The sequence below is a fragment of the Chaetodon auriga genome, chromosome 18 (assembly GCF_051107435.1).
Source record: "Chaetodon auriga isolate fChaAug3 chromosome 18, fChaAug3.hap1, whole genome shotgun sequence".
NCBI lineage: Eukaryota > Metazoa > Chordata > Actinopteri > Chaetodontiformes > Chaetodontidae > Chaetodon > Chaetodon auriga.
Genome location: NC_135091.1, coordinates 14,978,212 through 14,994,148, shown reverse-complemented (window position 1 = coordinate 14,994,148; position 15,937 = coordinate 14,978,212). Strand labels below are relative to the sequence as shown.

Here is a 15,937-nt window from a genome sequence, read left to right as displayed (position 1 = left end):
ATAACTAAATCATGGAATACACAGTCAGACACAGACTAAATTTTTAGCTCATCATCAATTCTTTCATGCCATAGATGGTTTTAGCAGGATAAAAAAAATGGATTCTGAAATGCAAACATGGTCCCAGTCCAAGCCAGTGACTGACCACACTTGAAGTTGTGAGTCTGTGATGAGTCCGTAATGGCAGAGATAATAGGTCCTTATTACTTTGACCCGTGACCCCTGTTCTTAGTGAGAAGTGTAGCAGTGGTCCCCAAGGAGCTGTCTGATACTAAAAGAGAAGCCCCAGAAGTTGGTGAAACACTGGCCAACTCATAGTTCAACTGGAACCCAATTCAACTGGGATGAGGTGCAGGAGGGGAGTTTCAGCAGCATTACCCATGTGTCACCCACCCTGGGAGCAATATTTCCACCCAACCCAATGAAAGCTTTATGGACTTGAACTATAAAGGCAAACCACTAAATCTAGCACTTTTTTAACACAAAATTTCCCCCAAACTTTTTTTTTTTTTTTTTTTTTTGGGGGGGGGGGTTAAGGCTTTTAGTGTTGATTTTTATCAAATGGTCATTAAGCGTGCCAGCAAAGTGACTTCCTCCTGAAGTCCATTAAAATTGTGCTGCTACTGGCAGAGGTATGTGCAGCCCATGTGCAGGGTTGCGGTGTGGTGCGTTCCACAGAGGAGAAATGGACACCAGATGGGACCGAGGGGGGTGGAGATGCAAGGTAGAATAAAATAACACATGCAGAAGATTGAAACAGATATGTGGAAGGAAGGGGAGGAGGTGTGTGTGTGTGTGTGTGTGTGTGTGTGTGTGCCTGTAGGGAGGGTATAAAATAATTGAATAGTTGCATCATCTAGAGTAGACGGGTACTATACACCCTTGGAGGATAAGAATAGGTAAACAGATATGATCTGAGGCACATGAAAAAACTGTGACATTTCAGTGTTTTTACTGCCCGTGAATAAAGTCTCACGGCTCCTTCTAAATGTTTTGATTTACATTTCCTATATAAGTAACAAGCGTATCTTTGTTCAATGCACATTTGTTTTTGAAGAGAAAAAGCCCACCAGGAAACCCTTGAATAGATGATTGAAAAAACAACCACGTTGGTTTTCCATGCAAGCGTATGCATGTGTCTGAGATTGAAAACCAACATTCCACGGTCCCAATGTGCACTCACATAAAAAACATTCTATTTAGAGCATTTTGAGCTGCCTTGTGATCCCTCCAAACCCTTTCTAATGCAAACACAGCAGAAAACGCAGTCAGTCAAACTCCGCAAAACTCTCCCTCTCTGTTTCTCTTCTCCCTCTCATTATCTGATCTGCTATTGTGGCTGCACTATAAATTTTCATCTGTGTCTTTCTGCAGCAGTTTTAGTCCATTCAGTTTGCTCTAGATATTACGTTGTTTCCATCAAAAACATTGCATTATGAAGATATTGACTCAGGTGTTCAGGCTTCAAACTGTCTTACAGCAACATATGATATGTTTGGTTTTCACCAGCCAGCCGTCCCCACTGTCTAAGTGAATAAAACATGACTCTTAAGCTGTTTTTGGTGTCAGTGTTCAGGTATTGTTTATGTTGCAGTTCATTATCTGCTGCAGCTGAGTAGTTTTCTGAAACATTCCTGTGCCGAAACACATCACAGCCTTATGACTCAGAGACGACAAAGAAAGGCAGCCAAACTCTGAAGTGGGGAAGAATCTGTCTGAGCATGTGCAGTATGTGGACAGGTGCAGGTGTGTGTTTGTTTGTCTTTATTAATTAAAGTGCCAGTGGGCTGTTTTTTACTGATAGCTCGTTGGTGTGTATAGTTTGTAATCTTTCAGTCTCGCTAGGAAGAAACCTTGCACCCTGTGAGACCTTCCTCCAAAGTCCTGCAGGTCCACTTTCCCCCCCTCCATTAATGTTCAGAAATAACATAGGAGCTAGCTTCTAAACGAGCCTTCCCAGAGATCTTTGCAGTGACATGTAATGCACGAAAACATGCTCTGCTGTTTTTCTAATCCTCCCATGGGAGTCTATCACATTTGTGGGCTTGTAACTTGTCACTCCCGTCCCGTGACCCTGCACCCTACTGCAGTTCATTACGCCAGCAGCACCCTGACCCGGCTCTGTCACTTTCCTCTCTCTGCTTCTGTTGTTGTTGGTTTCCAATTACATTTACCAAGAGTTCAATGCTTGGTTTGCAATCAGTGTAGTATGAGCTTTTTGTCATATGTTATATTTTCATAGCTAATTTCTGTCAGATTTGAAGCTCTGTTATTCATCCCAGCCACACATGTTGGCCCCTGACATGGATACATCAACAATGGCTGGTTCACTGTAACTGATCCTTGAAAATTGGAGCGACCACGTTTTTTCACGATAAATACACATTATTTATTTACAAATAAAGTGGTTATAATAGAAATAAATACAAAATAAAAATCTGAGCATTATACTTCATGTGGTATTGCACCCATTTCGAAATGTACATCAGAAATACATTTTCAAAACCAGTAAAGGAATATTCCTCTGATTAAAATATTTATTTTTCCCAACTTTACGTAGACATAAATATATTCATATATAGTTTTTTTTTCTTCTTCCACAATAGCTCTGTTTTGTCTTTCTCTCATATAAATAAACGTCTTCATTGGGAAACCGGGTGTCCATAATAACCTCTGATGTCTCTTTCAGTCTCTCTTGCCCATTCTCTCTTTCTATCCATACCGCTGTCAGTTTCTCACCGGCAGCCGCATCCCTCCACCACCATATCCTGGTAGTTTTTCAGGATGACCTTCTCGTATTCGTCCAGGTAGAGCAGGGAGATGGGGCTGAGGTCAGTGGGCACACAACAGGCTCTGGGGATGTTCGAGTTGACTGAGTTGACCAGCGTCTGCACAATGGCATGATTGGTAGAATTGAGGTGGTCTGCTAGGGGGAATGGACATTCCCCATGGCAGTAAAATGCGTGGTAGCCAGGGGGTGCCACTATCCACTCGTTCCACCCCACGTCACTGAAGTCCACATACAGGGCATGCCTCTTGCAGCTGGCCTTGTGCTGGTGCTTCCTGCGTTGTTTGCGGAGTGCCGCCTGACGTTTTTCCCGTGTGTGCAGTACTGAGTCCCCACGGCCGTCATGGCCATACGTCACCAGCAGAGGCCGAGCTTGGGGCCACGAGTCCTGGTCCTGGTGCAGGGACCGGCTCATTCTGACATGCCTACTACGTCTTTTGGCATGCTCGCCATCCACCTCCCCCTCCTCTGGATGAAGCACCTCCACCATGAACCCATGGTTGTGGCCATTCCCAGAGGTCCACTGAGATACAGCGGGGCTGACGTCAAAGCTCTCCCAGCGGCTCAAAGAGTCCTGCACTAGCCGAGTGTCCAGCAGACGTGCCAGAGGTTCCCTACCTTGATTGGCAGGAACTCCAAATATCTCATAAATGTTGATACGATGGAAGCCACCAGCAGGAACACCATCACTGGTGCTGCTGTTTCTGGAGCTGTTGTTGGGGGTTGCAGCTCCCATGACCTGATCCCTGTAGATACGAAGCTCTGCAGAGGTGATGAGTTCCTCATCAGGGATAGAAGTGAGGTTGAAGTAGAACTCTTGGGTCGTTTTGCCTTTCAGCCTGGCCAGGGCCTCCATAGACTCTACAAGGAATAGCACAGAGACAAACATAGTGTAAGAGGATTGGGGTTAGAAGAGTTTATCCATCGTACAAAAATGAGAAATTACTTTCTGATCAAAACCTAGTTGGCTTCATGGATCCAGTGTGAGCATGGAAACACTGGCCAAGGATGGTTTCTCACATTCTCTCTCTTGCACACACACACACACACACATGCCCAACTTGCAGCCTTCTTTCTGTGCAGCCAGCCAAACTGCCACGTGGTTATATTGAGTGGGTGTTGGCCATTGTCACACAGGCATAACACACACACATAAACACATCAACACTCTGCAAGACTGTATGACTCAGTGTAATAGGCAAATTCTCATGGTGATGTAATACCATAATTAGTGTCAGGCTCATAAATTTAACTGGTTAAATGTCAAAAGATGAAAGCAGTGCGCTTCCATCTATTGATAAGATCAAACATGCTAGTCAGGCTGCCTTTGAAGGCACATTTGCCCTATGAGGATTTCCCCATAGTGCACATGAAAACGTCGCACCATATATTTAAATATGATCAAAGATGAGTATGAACAAAAGAGCAATATGGAAATCAATATGAAACTGAAGACATAAACGCTAGCATAAATGCCAACTGCTGCATTAACCTTTACAGAGCTCACTACCTCTGAAATATCACTTGTAAACATTGCAATGTGAAAGATAATAATTCTTTCTAAAAGTCATTACCGAGAGAAGACTTAGGATACTATTAATATCTAAACTGTGGAGAGAATCTGTAGACCACAAATGGAAAGCTGACTATACAACGTTTGATATTTTATTATTAATTTGTTCTCACAGTTCTCTGCATGGAGATGCTATTCTCTCTGAAAGTGCATTTAAAACATCTATTATAATCGTCCTGAATGCATATGAAAGTCATATGTGTGTATATATCCCCCTCTAATATACAGTAAATGACAGAAGTCTTAGTAAAAGGTGCAATTTTCTTGAAGGCAGATCCACTTTGAACTCTAACTTTATGAACTTCATAGCCGATGTATAGACACACATTTGAATCTGTTTGGTGTGGTAAAATCAACACAAACTTTGAACTCTGTGCTGTTTCAAAGGAGGCATTTAGGAAATTCCACCATCTCATCCTAAACCTCCCTCCAGAGGCACAAAGACCTCAATTAGGCCTATCACTCCTCATTTGATGTGGGAAAGCCCCCTGTCTCCCATTCCCTCTCCTCTGTCCCCAATCCCTGTCTTTCTTTCTTTCCTCAGCTTCCAAATCCTCTGCTCCCTCTGTTCTCTTAGCCCCAAATCCTCTCTTCTCTCTTTTTTCCTTCTCTGTCACTCCTTTTCTGTTTCTTTCCGCAGCAGCTTTCTCACTCTCTCCGTCTGTCTCTCCTCCAGGAACGGCTGTGTGAACAAGTTGGGGCTTGTCAAAAACGTGTGAACCACAGATATGAGTGTATCAACATTCCTAATTTCTTTTTGCGCTGCATGCCAAAACAAAAGATAAAGGCTAATGTTGGGTCATTCATCACGGTCCTGTCTGTGGCAGCCACTTCCTGTGTAACAGTGGAAATGTTCTATTTGGCATGGAAAATTATTATTTTTGAAAACTGATAGCAGTGAAACTAATTATCTTAGAGAAATTAATATCAGCAGGCAGATGTGATGAATGATTAGAGCTGTTTGCTTTGATGTGCTGCACTTACATCTGTAGATACATGCTTATTATGTGGACGAGCCATCAATTGCACGTCCGCTGACATGGGAAGACTAAGAACCCTGCAGCTCCGTTTGCATGGGATGAAAGAACCAGGGGAGCATATGTAAACACAGTCTGAACACATTCGTAATGGCCGGTGGTGTCAAGGTGTGTGCTGGCCGGGTGCAGAGGTTTCCAGTAGTGGGCAGGGAGCAGTCACTCAGCCTGGCTGCCCGGGCCAGGCTTGTTTGTAGTGTGTCAGTGTAGCCACTGGGTGTCATTGCACTAGGCCTCTGGAGAGCACCCAAGCAACCACTCAACCACCCCTCTGACTCACCCCTGATGGAAACTTCCCCACTCAAACACTCAGGACTCTGTATAAGGACTCTGTAGAGCCCCTATGGACTCAGTAACTTGTATGTTGTATTAGCTGGAACATGGGCCATAGGAAATTGAATGCTAGATACAGAGTTGCTATAAGTTTGAAATGAAAAGTTATGTTTTTAACCAGACAGAAATCATTTTAATATCATGATCAAGTGCACCACTTTGATGCTAAACAGTTAAACTTGATATAGAAATAAAGGATCAGTTATGTTTGAATTCCACCTGTTAGATTATTTTAGACCTTTTAAAATAACCGTCAGTGTATGACTGAACGAATGCGCTCTACCTGCGATCCATGAACCTTATTCATCTGAGCAGCACATGTTGCCTTGGAAGTAAAATGAAATTGAAACACTGAATTCAACAATCAGCACGTAGCCAGCATATAAAATAAGTGAGCAATTATGGTGTTATTGGAACGTGCGTAATGGCGCACAGCGCGGAGAGAGGGGTGATTTGGAAAGAATAAGGCGCGCAGCCCCTCCTCCCCCCTCTACCAAAGACTAATTTCAGTCCTGTTAAAAATGACTCAGAATTCAGTCTGACACGGTGACTTTGTCATAATGCGTGTTAGCATAATGTCATGTCGTGTGTTATTGAAGTAACAGGCTGATGACTATCACCTGCGCACAGGCACACCGCCCTTATCCTGCTCCTGTGGTGCGTGTCTGGAAAAACTGTTTTCAGAGCCCACGCAAACACCATCAATTATTAAGAAACAAATTACCCCAGGGATACCACCGCCCCTTGATGTTTTTGAAGCATGTGACAGCTGCGCCGGGGGAATGTTTGGTTAAAGGTTGCATCACTACATATACGAGAATTCATTTAATTGTGCATGAGATGCTCGTTTGTAATCGTGTCAGTGAGTTTGAAGCAATCCCAAACGCATTAAAGAGTTACAAATAACTTGGACGCGTGTCACCTGTAAATGACTAACGCTCCATAAAGCAGTGAAGACTCTGAAGTTCAGTCTTGACGATGTGAGTCATGTTTAAATATAGGTTTGGGTTGTCTGAGAGAGCCGAGGAGCTCTCCGGCTGACAGGTAAAGGTATGTCACTAATACATACCTTCATGGTGAAAGCTTCTAATCGTGTTGGCCTTGCTGGCGGCTCTCTCTGCGTGTTTCCCCATGCTCTTGGGTCGTTTAGTGCTGTGGTCTCCGTTTGCTGAGTGCATGCGGTAAAGGTCCACCATGTACTGCGGCACCACGGCTTCCTTGCTCGGGGTCGGCCTGCGCCTCAGTCCAAACATATTGAGAAGCCGAAGCTCAAACTCTTTGAGGAAGCTCTCCGACTGCTGTGGGGTTTGCTTCCCGGATTCGCTGTATTTCCTCCGGCCGACCTCGGGGATAAGTCCCGTAGCACCTTCCAGCAACACCTGAGCGAGCAGCAGTACCATGAGAGAGCGGACCACGGCGACCATGATCAGTCAGTCCCTGTGGAGAAAGTTGGTTTCTGTCAATACACTGGCGCTGAGGTATTGACATGAGGTAGACGCAGCAGGGGCTTCACTGCAGCATTCCCCAAACTGTGTGTGATCCCCCCATACAGTAGGAATGATTGAAGGAGAGCAGGTTAAAAAGGGAAGACACCTCTTCACTTTGAAGTAGAACAAAAAGGGGGGGTGGAGGTGAACGGCCCCGCAGGCAATATAGCGCGTCTAACTGAAAAAGATTGATCTTAACATGAACAAAAACATAAAAATATCAAGGTGAGGAAGTTAAGAGAAGAACAAAAAAAGAGGGAACGGCGCGGCAAAGACAAATCAAAGAAAGCTGCAGACATAAAGTCTCCAATTAGAAGAGATAAGAATGTTTAGTGAAGCGATATGAAAAGAGATGCGAGTCTGCATTGCCCGAAAGATCACAAGAGGCATGAAAGACTGTCAGCAAAGAAGAGTTCGAATGCACAGCAGCAGGAAAGGCAGTCAGCCGCTGCTACAAGCGTCTATTTGCACAGGCTTTGACGGTCATGTATAATCATAAGGGATAGAGTTACTTCAAGAGGCTCGCAGGTGTTAGATCTGACGTGCGTACCACAGCCAGATGTAGCCCCAGACAAGACATCAAAACATCAAAAACTAAATATCATGTGAGCAGCACAACCTCGGAAGAAACAACTTTTAACTGCATTTGTCTTTTCACAGTGTTTTCCCCGAGGTTCAAAATGGGAACGCTTGAACTTTTACGCACACACCCTGTAAGCCTATACAGTGGGAGAGCTGTCGATTTGCAGTTGGAAAGTAAACGTTCCCTCATGAATAAAGTTAATTTATGCCTGTTGACCGTAGTAAGATCGGGTCTTTGTAAATACAGTTCAATAAAGACAGTTTAACAAAGTCCATCAGTCTTACTTTACCTGACGAGGAAGCGCTGTGTCCGGTCGTCGTTCCACCTTTGGGCTCCGATAAATTCCACATTAATTCGTGATTATTCCACGCTGCTTTTCCTCGGGGGACCAAAGATAGCCCATGCCCTTCGCCGATCGCCTCTCGCACATATTCTCCCCAGCTGCAGTTCGGGTTAGGTCTTGGTCAGCACGGGGAGAGGAAAAAAAATGTTAAGTCTATGAGGAAGCGGGCTCGCGTAGGCAGGACCGATCTAAGTATAAAGCATCTTGGTTGAACATCTTCAAAAGAGAACAGAGTTCGCCGAGACACAAGTTGAGCGGAGCTGGCTGGAGGGGAGATAAGCGCACGCAAGTGTCGCTCCTTGGACCTTGTTGCTTCGGGCTGGGGAGCGCTTCGCCTCTCCTCTGTGCGCCGCGGCGTAGTGGTTGAATTGATTGGTGCCTTCTCTTCCCCCAGCGACTCTTTTTGTCGTACAGTGATGTCACCAAGGGGCTGTCAATCATTTGTCCACTATAAAGCGCCTCCTGCAGACCTCTAACCCGGAGGCTCCAAACTTTTTCATGTCTAAGGATGTCAAATTAACACACATTAGAGCCACGGACCCCCGTTTGATAAGATTTGGTTACAGGGACCCCCCCACAGGAAGATTTTGTGTTGTGATGTGTCAGTAGAGTGAGAAGTATTCTTGTAGTCGCCTTTACACAACCTCCCATTTGAAGAAATTATTGCTAATTTACATTAGAAAATACATTATGGTGACCCCCGTTGCCCCCGTTGCCCCCAGTGCCCCCCTTCCCTTCCAGAACATTTGAGAACCATCAACATGTAAATTACATTTTAAAAAAATCTCCATCCTTGTTACAAACAACTCTTTCTGTTGCATCTTTACATATCCTGGAAATTCACACTGTAAAAATAGCTTTAAAGTCAACAGTTAAAACCATACTGTTGCTTTTAGTTGTTTGTTTTTCGGGTGCATTTTCCATACATAGGAATAGCAATCTTCTGTTTGCTTAATGTTTCTAAATAACATAAAAAATGGCTTGTTGCACTCCCTGCGTGGTGTAACATTTCCGTGAATGCGGCCGCACAGAGCAGAAAACATGTCACCTGCCGCTGTGTCATAAATAGATAATTGATCAAGGTGTTAATAGCTGGATCACACAGGTTTAGCATTTGGATTAAGGTTAATAGATAATGGCATGACAGTGTGTTGCTTTTGTGGTTTTAAAGGATTAGACCCTGCAGAGGGACTATCACATTCTCCTACTGAACTTCACTGTGTGTGTATGTGGTTGGGGGGTCTGACACCAGAGCTTATTTCAACATGCTTCCTCCTGGATTAATCTTTTACTTCCATTCCAATACACACCTGTTTATTGATATATCAGAGGTGTGCATTGCTTTCTCATATCTGCCATACCATGTGAGATCCAAGCAAGAGAGTCATCCCATTAATAACCAAACTTAACCAAACTTTACACCAAATCATGTCTTAAAGAGGCTGCTTTGGTCTGATATAACATGACAAACATTATTGATTTATGTTGAAAGGCTTTGGAGATGACATGCTATATTTGTACAGTACGTGCTCTCAGTGGCACACTGAGTGAAACTTTGCTGCATTGTTTCTAGCCTGTGGGGTGTAGTCAACAGCAGTAATGCCCCGGTCATCTCCATAAGAAAAGCCCCCATTGATTCCCTCTAGTGACTTCCATTTGGTGATGATGGCGGGGCTGGCGGCTGTGTTTTGGCCAAAGCACCGGCCCTGTTTTCTTTGGAGAGATGGCAATAGATTAAATCCCACAGAGATCACAAGATATCTTTGTCTCCTTCCAGGACAATAACATTTTATGAGGGATAATCCCAGATCATCCACTTAGCAATTAAAATGTAGTGAGGCCCGTGGGTGCATGCCGTTACCTGAGTGGCAGCGTGCACAGTTTCTTGGCCTTCCCCTCACTGGATCCAAGCATTTTTATGTTAGATTTTTTTTTCTTTTTTAGTGGTGAATATCTTATGGTTATTTTTCCTTCCAGGTTGTTTTTGTAATTTATTTAATTACCAGAATCACATGACTTGTAATGACATGTTTTTTCAGTCCAGTACTTCCCAATGAAGTAATCCCAGCCCAGTTCATTCATTCATTTATTCCTCCATTCATTCATAAAGTCAGGGTATGGGAGAACATGTTAATTCATTCATACTGCTTAGATTTGCTCTATTGTCTTGTTAATCTGTTGGCAGTGATAGTTGGGTCTCTGCTGTTGCCAAAACACCACTTGGTGAAGCGAGCGCTCTAAAACCTAAACCCAGGTAAAAGCTGCTCGGCATTTAGATGCTTTAGATTGGAGGATAAGGCCTCACACAGTAAGCCCTGAGTATCTTTAATTACCCGAGTGAGAGGATTAAAAAGAGAGGGCTTTATCTGATGTTTTCTCCCTCTTTTTCCTCCTGTAAGTGTGTGTGGTTTGTATGAGTGGGCATGTGAAGGTGTGTGTTTTGAGTGCACGTACATGCGCATATTGTATTTGCTTTGGCACAGCTTGTGTCAGGCCAGCGCTGAGGAATGTGTCTAGCCAAGGCCATTGAGGGAGTTGATCAGTGATGTCCAGAGTGGTTTGAGAAGATCACGCGGCTCTGATATTGTATATATCATTGTTTTGAGCCAGAAAGATCGCACTTATCTAATCGCTGCTTCTGATCCAATTACATGCTGATTGAAAGCAAAGCATCACAGAGAGAAACTCTGGCAGCCAGAGAGGGCAGGTAGAGATAATGTATCTGAAACACAAATGAACGACCGGCTGAGGAGGGCCCTGAGAGGTTAAACTGTGACTCAGCCAGACAGCGTTAACCCAGCACGACCACCACCATCACTGGCGTCATTATTTCCTTCCAGCAGGCATTTGTTTGTTCGTGATAGCGGTAAATAGCACAAAACTCAAGGTCAGGACAGTCGCACTCACATGGATCTTCGCTGTTCTTTAACACCGCAGAGCCATCCGGCCCATTAGGACGGTGGTTTACAAACTTTTTGCTGGCAGTATTTCTAGATCTTCTACTCTCTGGACCAACAGCTTATAGGAAGGGGAAACATTATTCAAGCCAAAATGTAGTTTTGTCAAAACAAGTGCATATGCTGTGCAGGGGTTCCCACACTTAAACTTAAGCTCAATTCCATAATATTTCTTGAAGTATATACTCATTTTTTTATGGTTGTACAGCTGTTATTCAGTTTTTTACAGATGCTGTTACTATGAAAATGTCTTTACCATAGAGGGACTTAAAGAAGTCCTTTAAAAGTAACATTTAACTTTATGAAGTTTCTAGTGAGAATAGTGATAATAGTAAAAATTCTAATATAAATCACTGTTTATGTTTTGTTTTTGTGAGGTAGAATGCTCTTTAAATATGTAGGATCCCTAATTCTTAATTGTTTTTCACAATCTGAGCACAGTGAAGAAATCAGTCAGTTAGGGGAACTAGTGGCATTTTGAATCTTAACAATACAATACAGTAGGTGTTTGCCTTTGGCCCGTAGCCCATCATTAAGTTTCAGTTTTGGTCCTCCAAGGGAAAAAGTTCGGGCACCCCTGCATTAGAGCATCTGTGCATCCTATCGTTTAGCTATAGACTGTTGTTATCGGCTTAAACTGGAGTTCGTGGAAATCCTTTTGTCCCAGCCTAAGGACCAATACGACCAGTCTCTGATCCGACCCCTGAGGCCTTCAGTCTGTGCTTAGGAACAACACATCTCTCCATCTCCACTTGCTGTTGGACTCTCTGTTTTTCTTTATTTTATCTTCTGACCCTTGTCATCATAATTTATTATCCCTCTTTGACTAGTGGAAGGAAATTTACGTCTAAAATTCAGCCTGGGTTTTGTGTTATGAAACACAACAATCCTCACCTGCATATTATATATTTGTCTTATCATTTGAAAGTCAGATGCCTTCGCTGGTATGTTCCACTCATCCTTCACCTTTGGGGAAATCATCTTCACTAACCAAAAGAATAATACACAGTAAACCGCCATCATGTACTTTGCTTCAGCTAATAGATGTATCTTTTTCTTGTAAGGAAACCCCCTTAAGGGAGAACAATGTGTAATACATAACACTTATAACCAAAAAATAATGAATCTATTCAAGGGGAAATATTTGAGGTTATTTGAGGGAGATTAGGATAGAATGAGTTCTGTTGTTTTAAATCCTGAGGAAGAGAAGAAGACATGGTTTATTGTCCTCCTGTACATGCTCATTTCTTTGCATGCCACAGTATGTGTGGTGCATGTGTGTGTGTCTGTGTATGCATGTTGTGCTGGATGTGGATGCCGCGGCCTTCTCTTGTCATCACGTACATTCCAGGAGTCAGGGGGCAGACGAAGCCCTGAGATGACACTGCAGATCCAACTATTAGCCTTTCACCTGCTGTTAACAGCAACTTGGCTAGACACAGGGCCTGCATTCCTCTGCTTTGAGCCAGATGTAGCCTTAACACACGGCAACATACCTACAAGAAGATAATCTTCAGAGATGTAGCTTGAAACCAGGGAACAGTTTGTTGCTGTGATTCACCTCTAATTCATGCTTGAGCAAAGCTGTCTTTTTAATTTGGAAACCAGTAAAAACTTCATCAATCCACATGTGTTTGACAGCAGAAGCACGACTGCTGGGCTATGCCGAGCATGTGCACATGGTGCATGAAAGAGATTGTGGGGAAACGGGACACATTTCATATAGGATGGTCCCGAAATGGAAACCCACCAAGGTCAGAGATGGCCAACTAGAAAGCCAGAGTCAATATTTATGGATACTGAACATGTGGCACACTTCTCTATCCACTAATTTGTGCAACAAGTCCACCTCCAGATTATATGGCGTCTCCGAGATCACAAAAAGGGCTCCAAACCTTGCTTACATGTTTCAGATATTGAGAAGCGAGTTGAGGTTGGTCACTGACTAGAAGCTGTGCATAATTTGGCAAATTGGCTTACTGTTTATTTGTTTGTGTTTTAATTTCCTGCGTAAATAGGGGACAAGGGTGCTTTGATCAGGCAGTGAGGGCTGCTCCTTTATCCAGATCTGCACTTTGTAATTATCAGCATCATTGGTGTAGATATCGCTGTAATTAGCGTATTGTGAAATGATTTCTGGTCGGCTTTTATTAAAACCGAACAGGCAGAATTCCATATTTAGATTTGAAATCCTCTTTGACATGTGTCATATCAGAAAAAATGCACGCATTGGCTTTTTTTTTTATGAGACATGTATCTTTTGAAGTCAAAACCATCTCGTTGTTGCTTGCTCTTACACATACTGAACAAAGGGAAGTCTGACGCCTGGTGCGCTGACTATATAACAGTGATAACACCACACAGCTATAAAATCAGCACACCAGTGTACGGACCTCACACTTTAACAACTTACAATAGGAATCATATAAACACATGCTTCATTTAGTGAACTAGTTGGGATGAGAGGCAGCTACTTCCATTTTAGAGAGAAGGGAGACATAAATACAGGGATCTGCCCTTTGAATGCAGCTCCACTCATAAAGACACCATGCGTCACTCAATTATACGTCTGCATGATTAGAAGCCTGGGCTACATAAACAGCCAGCGTCAAGATTTACATTTTACCGCTTAAGCACAAGCAGCTGTTTACAGGCCAAGGAAGGAAGGCAAACACTTAGCAAGTATCTATACATGAGAGGGGATCGGGAGCTCACACATCTCCAGCAAAGATGGTTTCAATTAACAGTTGTTTATGTAGATCTAATGCAATGCTTGCGGGAATAGTTGATTTTCTTTCTGTGCTCTCAATGCTACCGCTTCTGAGCTTTAAACATGTTAATATGTGTATGCATCTGAGTTAAACAGTGGAGCGGGCGAAAATGAAGCTTTTTTCCATGCAATTGCAGGTCCTTTAAACCTCCAGGAAACCAAAAAGACAAATAGAAACATCCTGATAGAAGTGCTGTGACCTTCACAAGCAAACACACACTGACAGCGTTTTCAATCACTCGCTGGATAAGATGAAAAAGCAGCGCTCCTCGTGTGCTCCGTCTGCAGTGTCAAGCGGTAAGAAATAACATAACAATGTTCTTCAACCTTTTCAACGACACGCGATGAGATTAGACCATCGCGTGACGTAAGAAATTCCTTGAATCTGGAGGTTTTATCACGTGCGAGATACTGAGAAGGTTAGACAGATCATACCATATCAGCCAGAGCAAGGTCAGTATATAGGACTGTTCACAAGGGTATTAAACACCAAAAGCTTCTGTCTGTGTTCACGTTATGACTGCTCAGACGTGTGTTCGATGTCCAATAAGAATCATAAATATTGGGTTCCCATTTCACTGCCCAGCTTCCATCAGTCACTATAAACGTGACACACTTCTTTCCAATGCACCATTTGTACCAAACAAATGTGCTCTAAAATAAACTGTGACTAAACCGTGACTTAATTTTGCACGCTGCTGACAAACCCATACAGAATTATCACCACACTCTGCAGCTTTCCTCAGCTTCAGGGAGCGTTTTAGCATCTTTCAGCTAGTTGTTTTGAGTTTACAACCAACAACGACTTCTATGAAAAAGCTCTGACAAACCCAGTGTACCCATCACTGCTAAATAGCAGAAAAGAGATGGTGGAGAACAAAACAGAGTGCCTGATGGAGTTACGTTTGTCAGGAACACGACTCCAAAACTATGTTAACGCTTGCTAACTATGCTCCACCATTTATTTCAGTGTGTTCCTAATTGCGCAGTAGTACCAAAATGCAGCTGGCATGAAGAAATGTAGCTAACACCAAACGCTCACAGACATGATGATGAACAGAAACCACCGTGTTCTGAACAGACACATTGCGAACACTAACAAAAAGTTACATTCAGAACTTAAAACAGCAAACTTATCAAACTACCCAGTCCAACATGAAGCATGATGGGAACTGTTTCGCCATTTGGACGATGTTGTGTTTTCCTCCACACAGTACGGAGGGAGGCAGGAAATTTGCATGAAGGCAATACAAACAAACATGGATGATAAACCATTATTCAGTGAATTTACTTTGCGATACGTGTTGTTATCTGGATATGAAATGGAGATATGAGCTTTTGCTCATATCACACAGCCCTGCTTAAAAGGTGATACGATGTCGGAGTTGTTCATATTACGTGTCTAAGCTGCCCCCAAGTTGCCTGTTGTTGCTGTAGTTTGAAGCTAAGCTACACTCGTGGTGCTAGCAACCTTATAAGAGCAGAAAATTACCTGTAATTACATGCTTGCTGTGTTGCTGCTAATGTCTTAGCCCTTAGCTAAATGGGTCACCTCTGAGATAGAAAACAGAATAATTGTAATCTGTATTTGTGGTGGGCAAAAAAAAAAAAAACCTTGTTCCTCTTTAAATCAATTAATTTTTTTCTTTCCCTTCATTTAAACACATACACACTGTGCATTGCAGCTGTGGTGGGGAAAGAAAAAGTCTGCAACATCTTTATACAAATACATACAGCTGGAGCAGAATGCAGATACTGGCTTTCACATGGTTGAAGTTAGTCCGGAACAAACTCATTTCATTGTCACATTTCATTATCACGGTGTCGTTGCTGAGCCTGATCCCAGCCATACAGCCTGGAGGGAGCAGAGCAGCAGGGCTGTCTGACAAGGGGAGCGAGGAGGCTAGTAGGCTATAGGGAGGACCTGATTGTACTCTGGCATCCACAGAATGACATTATAGCTGTGTGGTTTCATGATAATAATAATCTTCAGAGCAGCTGTATAAACATTTAACTGACATCCACTCCCTGGGCATGCAGTATGTATCTTTAACTTCTACTAGGGCCAG

At 43.2% G+C, this 15,937-nt stretch overlaps 1 protein-coding gene across 1 annotated transcript; it reads right to left on the bottom strand.

Annotated features, from left to right (window-relative positions):
• Positions 1 to 2,370: 2,370 nt before the first annotated feature.
• Positions 2,371 to 8,515, bottom strand: bmp2b (bone morphogenetic protein 2b). The gene is made up of 3 exons (XM_076756215.1): positions 8,088 to 8,515; positions 6,798 to 7,165; positions 2,371 to 3,649 (listed from the first exon to the last, which is right to left on the bottom strand). The coding sequence occupies exons 2-3, from the start codon at positions 7,150 to 7,152 to the stop codon at positions 2,736 to 2,738; spliced, it is 1,269 nt and encodes a 422-aa protein (XP_076612330.1). The 5' UTR covers positions 7,153 to 7,165; positions 8,088 to 8,515; the 3' UTR covers positions 2,371 to 2,735.
• Positions 8,516 to 15,937: the final 7,422 nt, after the last annotated feature.

Coding starts and splice junctions, on each gene's coding strand:
- bmp2b (XM_076756215.1), bottom strand. CDS start 7,152: ATGGTCGCCGTGGTCCGCTCTCTCATGGTACTGCTGCTCGCTCAGGTG. Junction 3,650..6,797: donor TAGAAGCTTTCACCATGAAG/GTATGTATTAGT, acceptor TATTCCTTGTAG/AGTCTATGGAGGCCCTGGCC.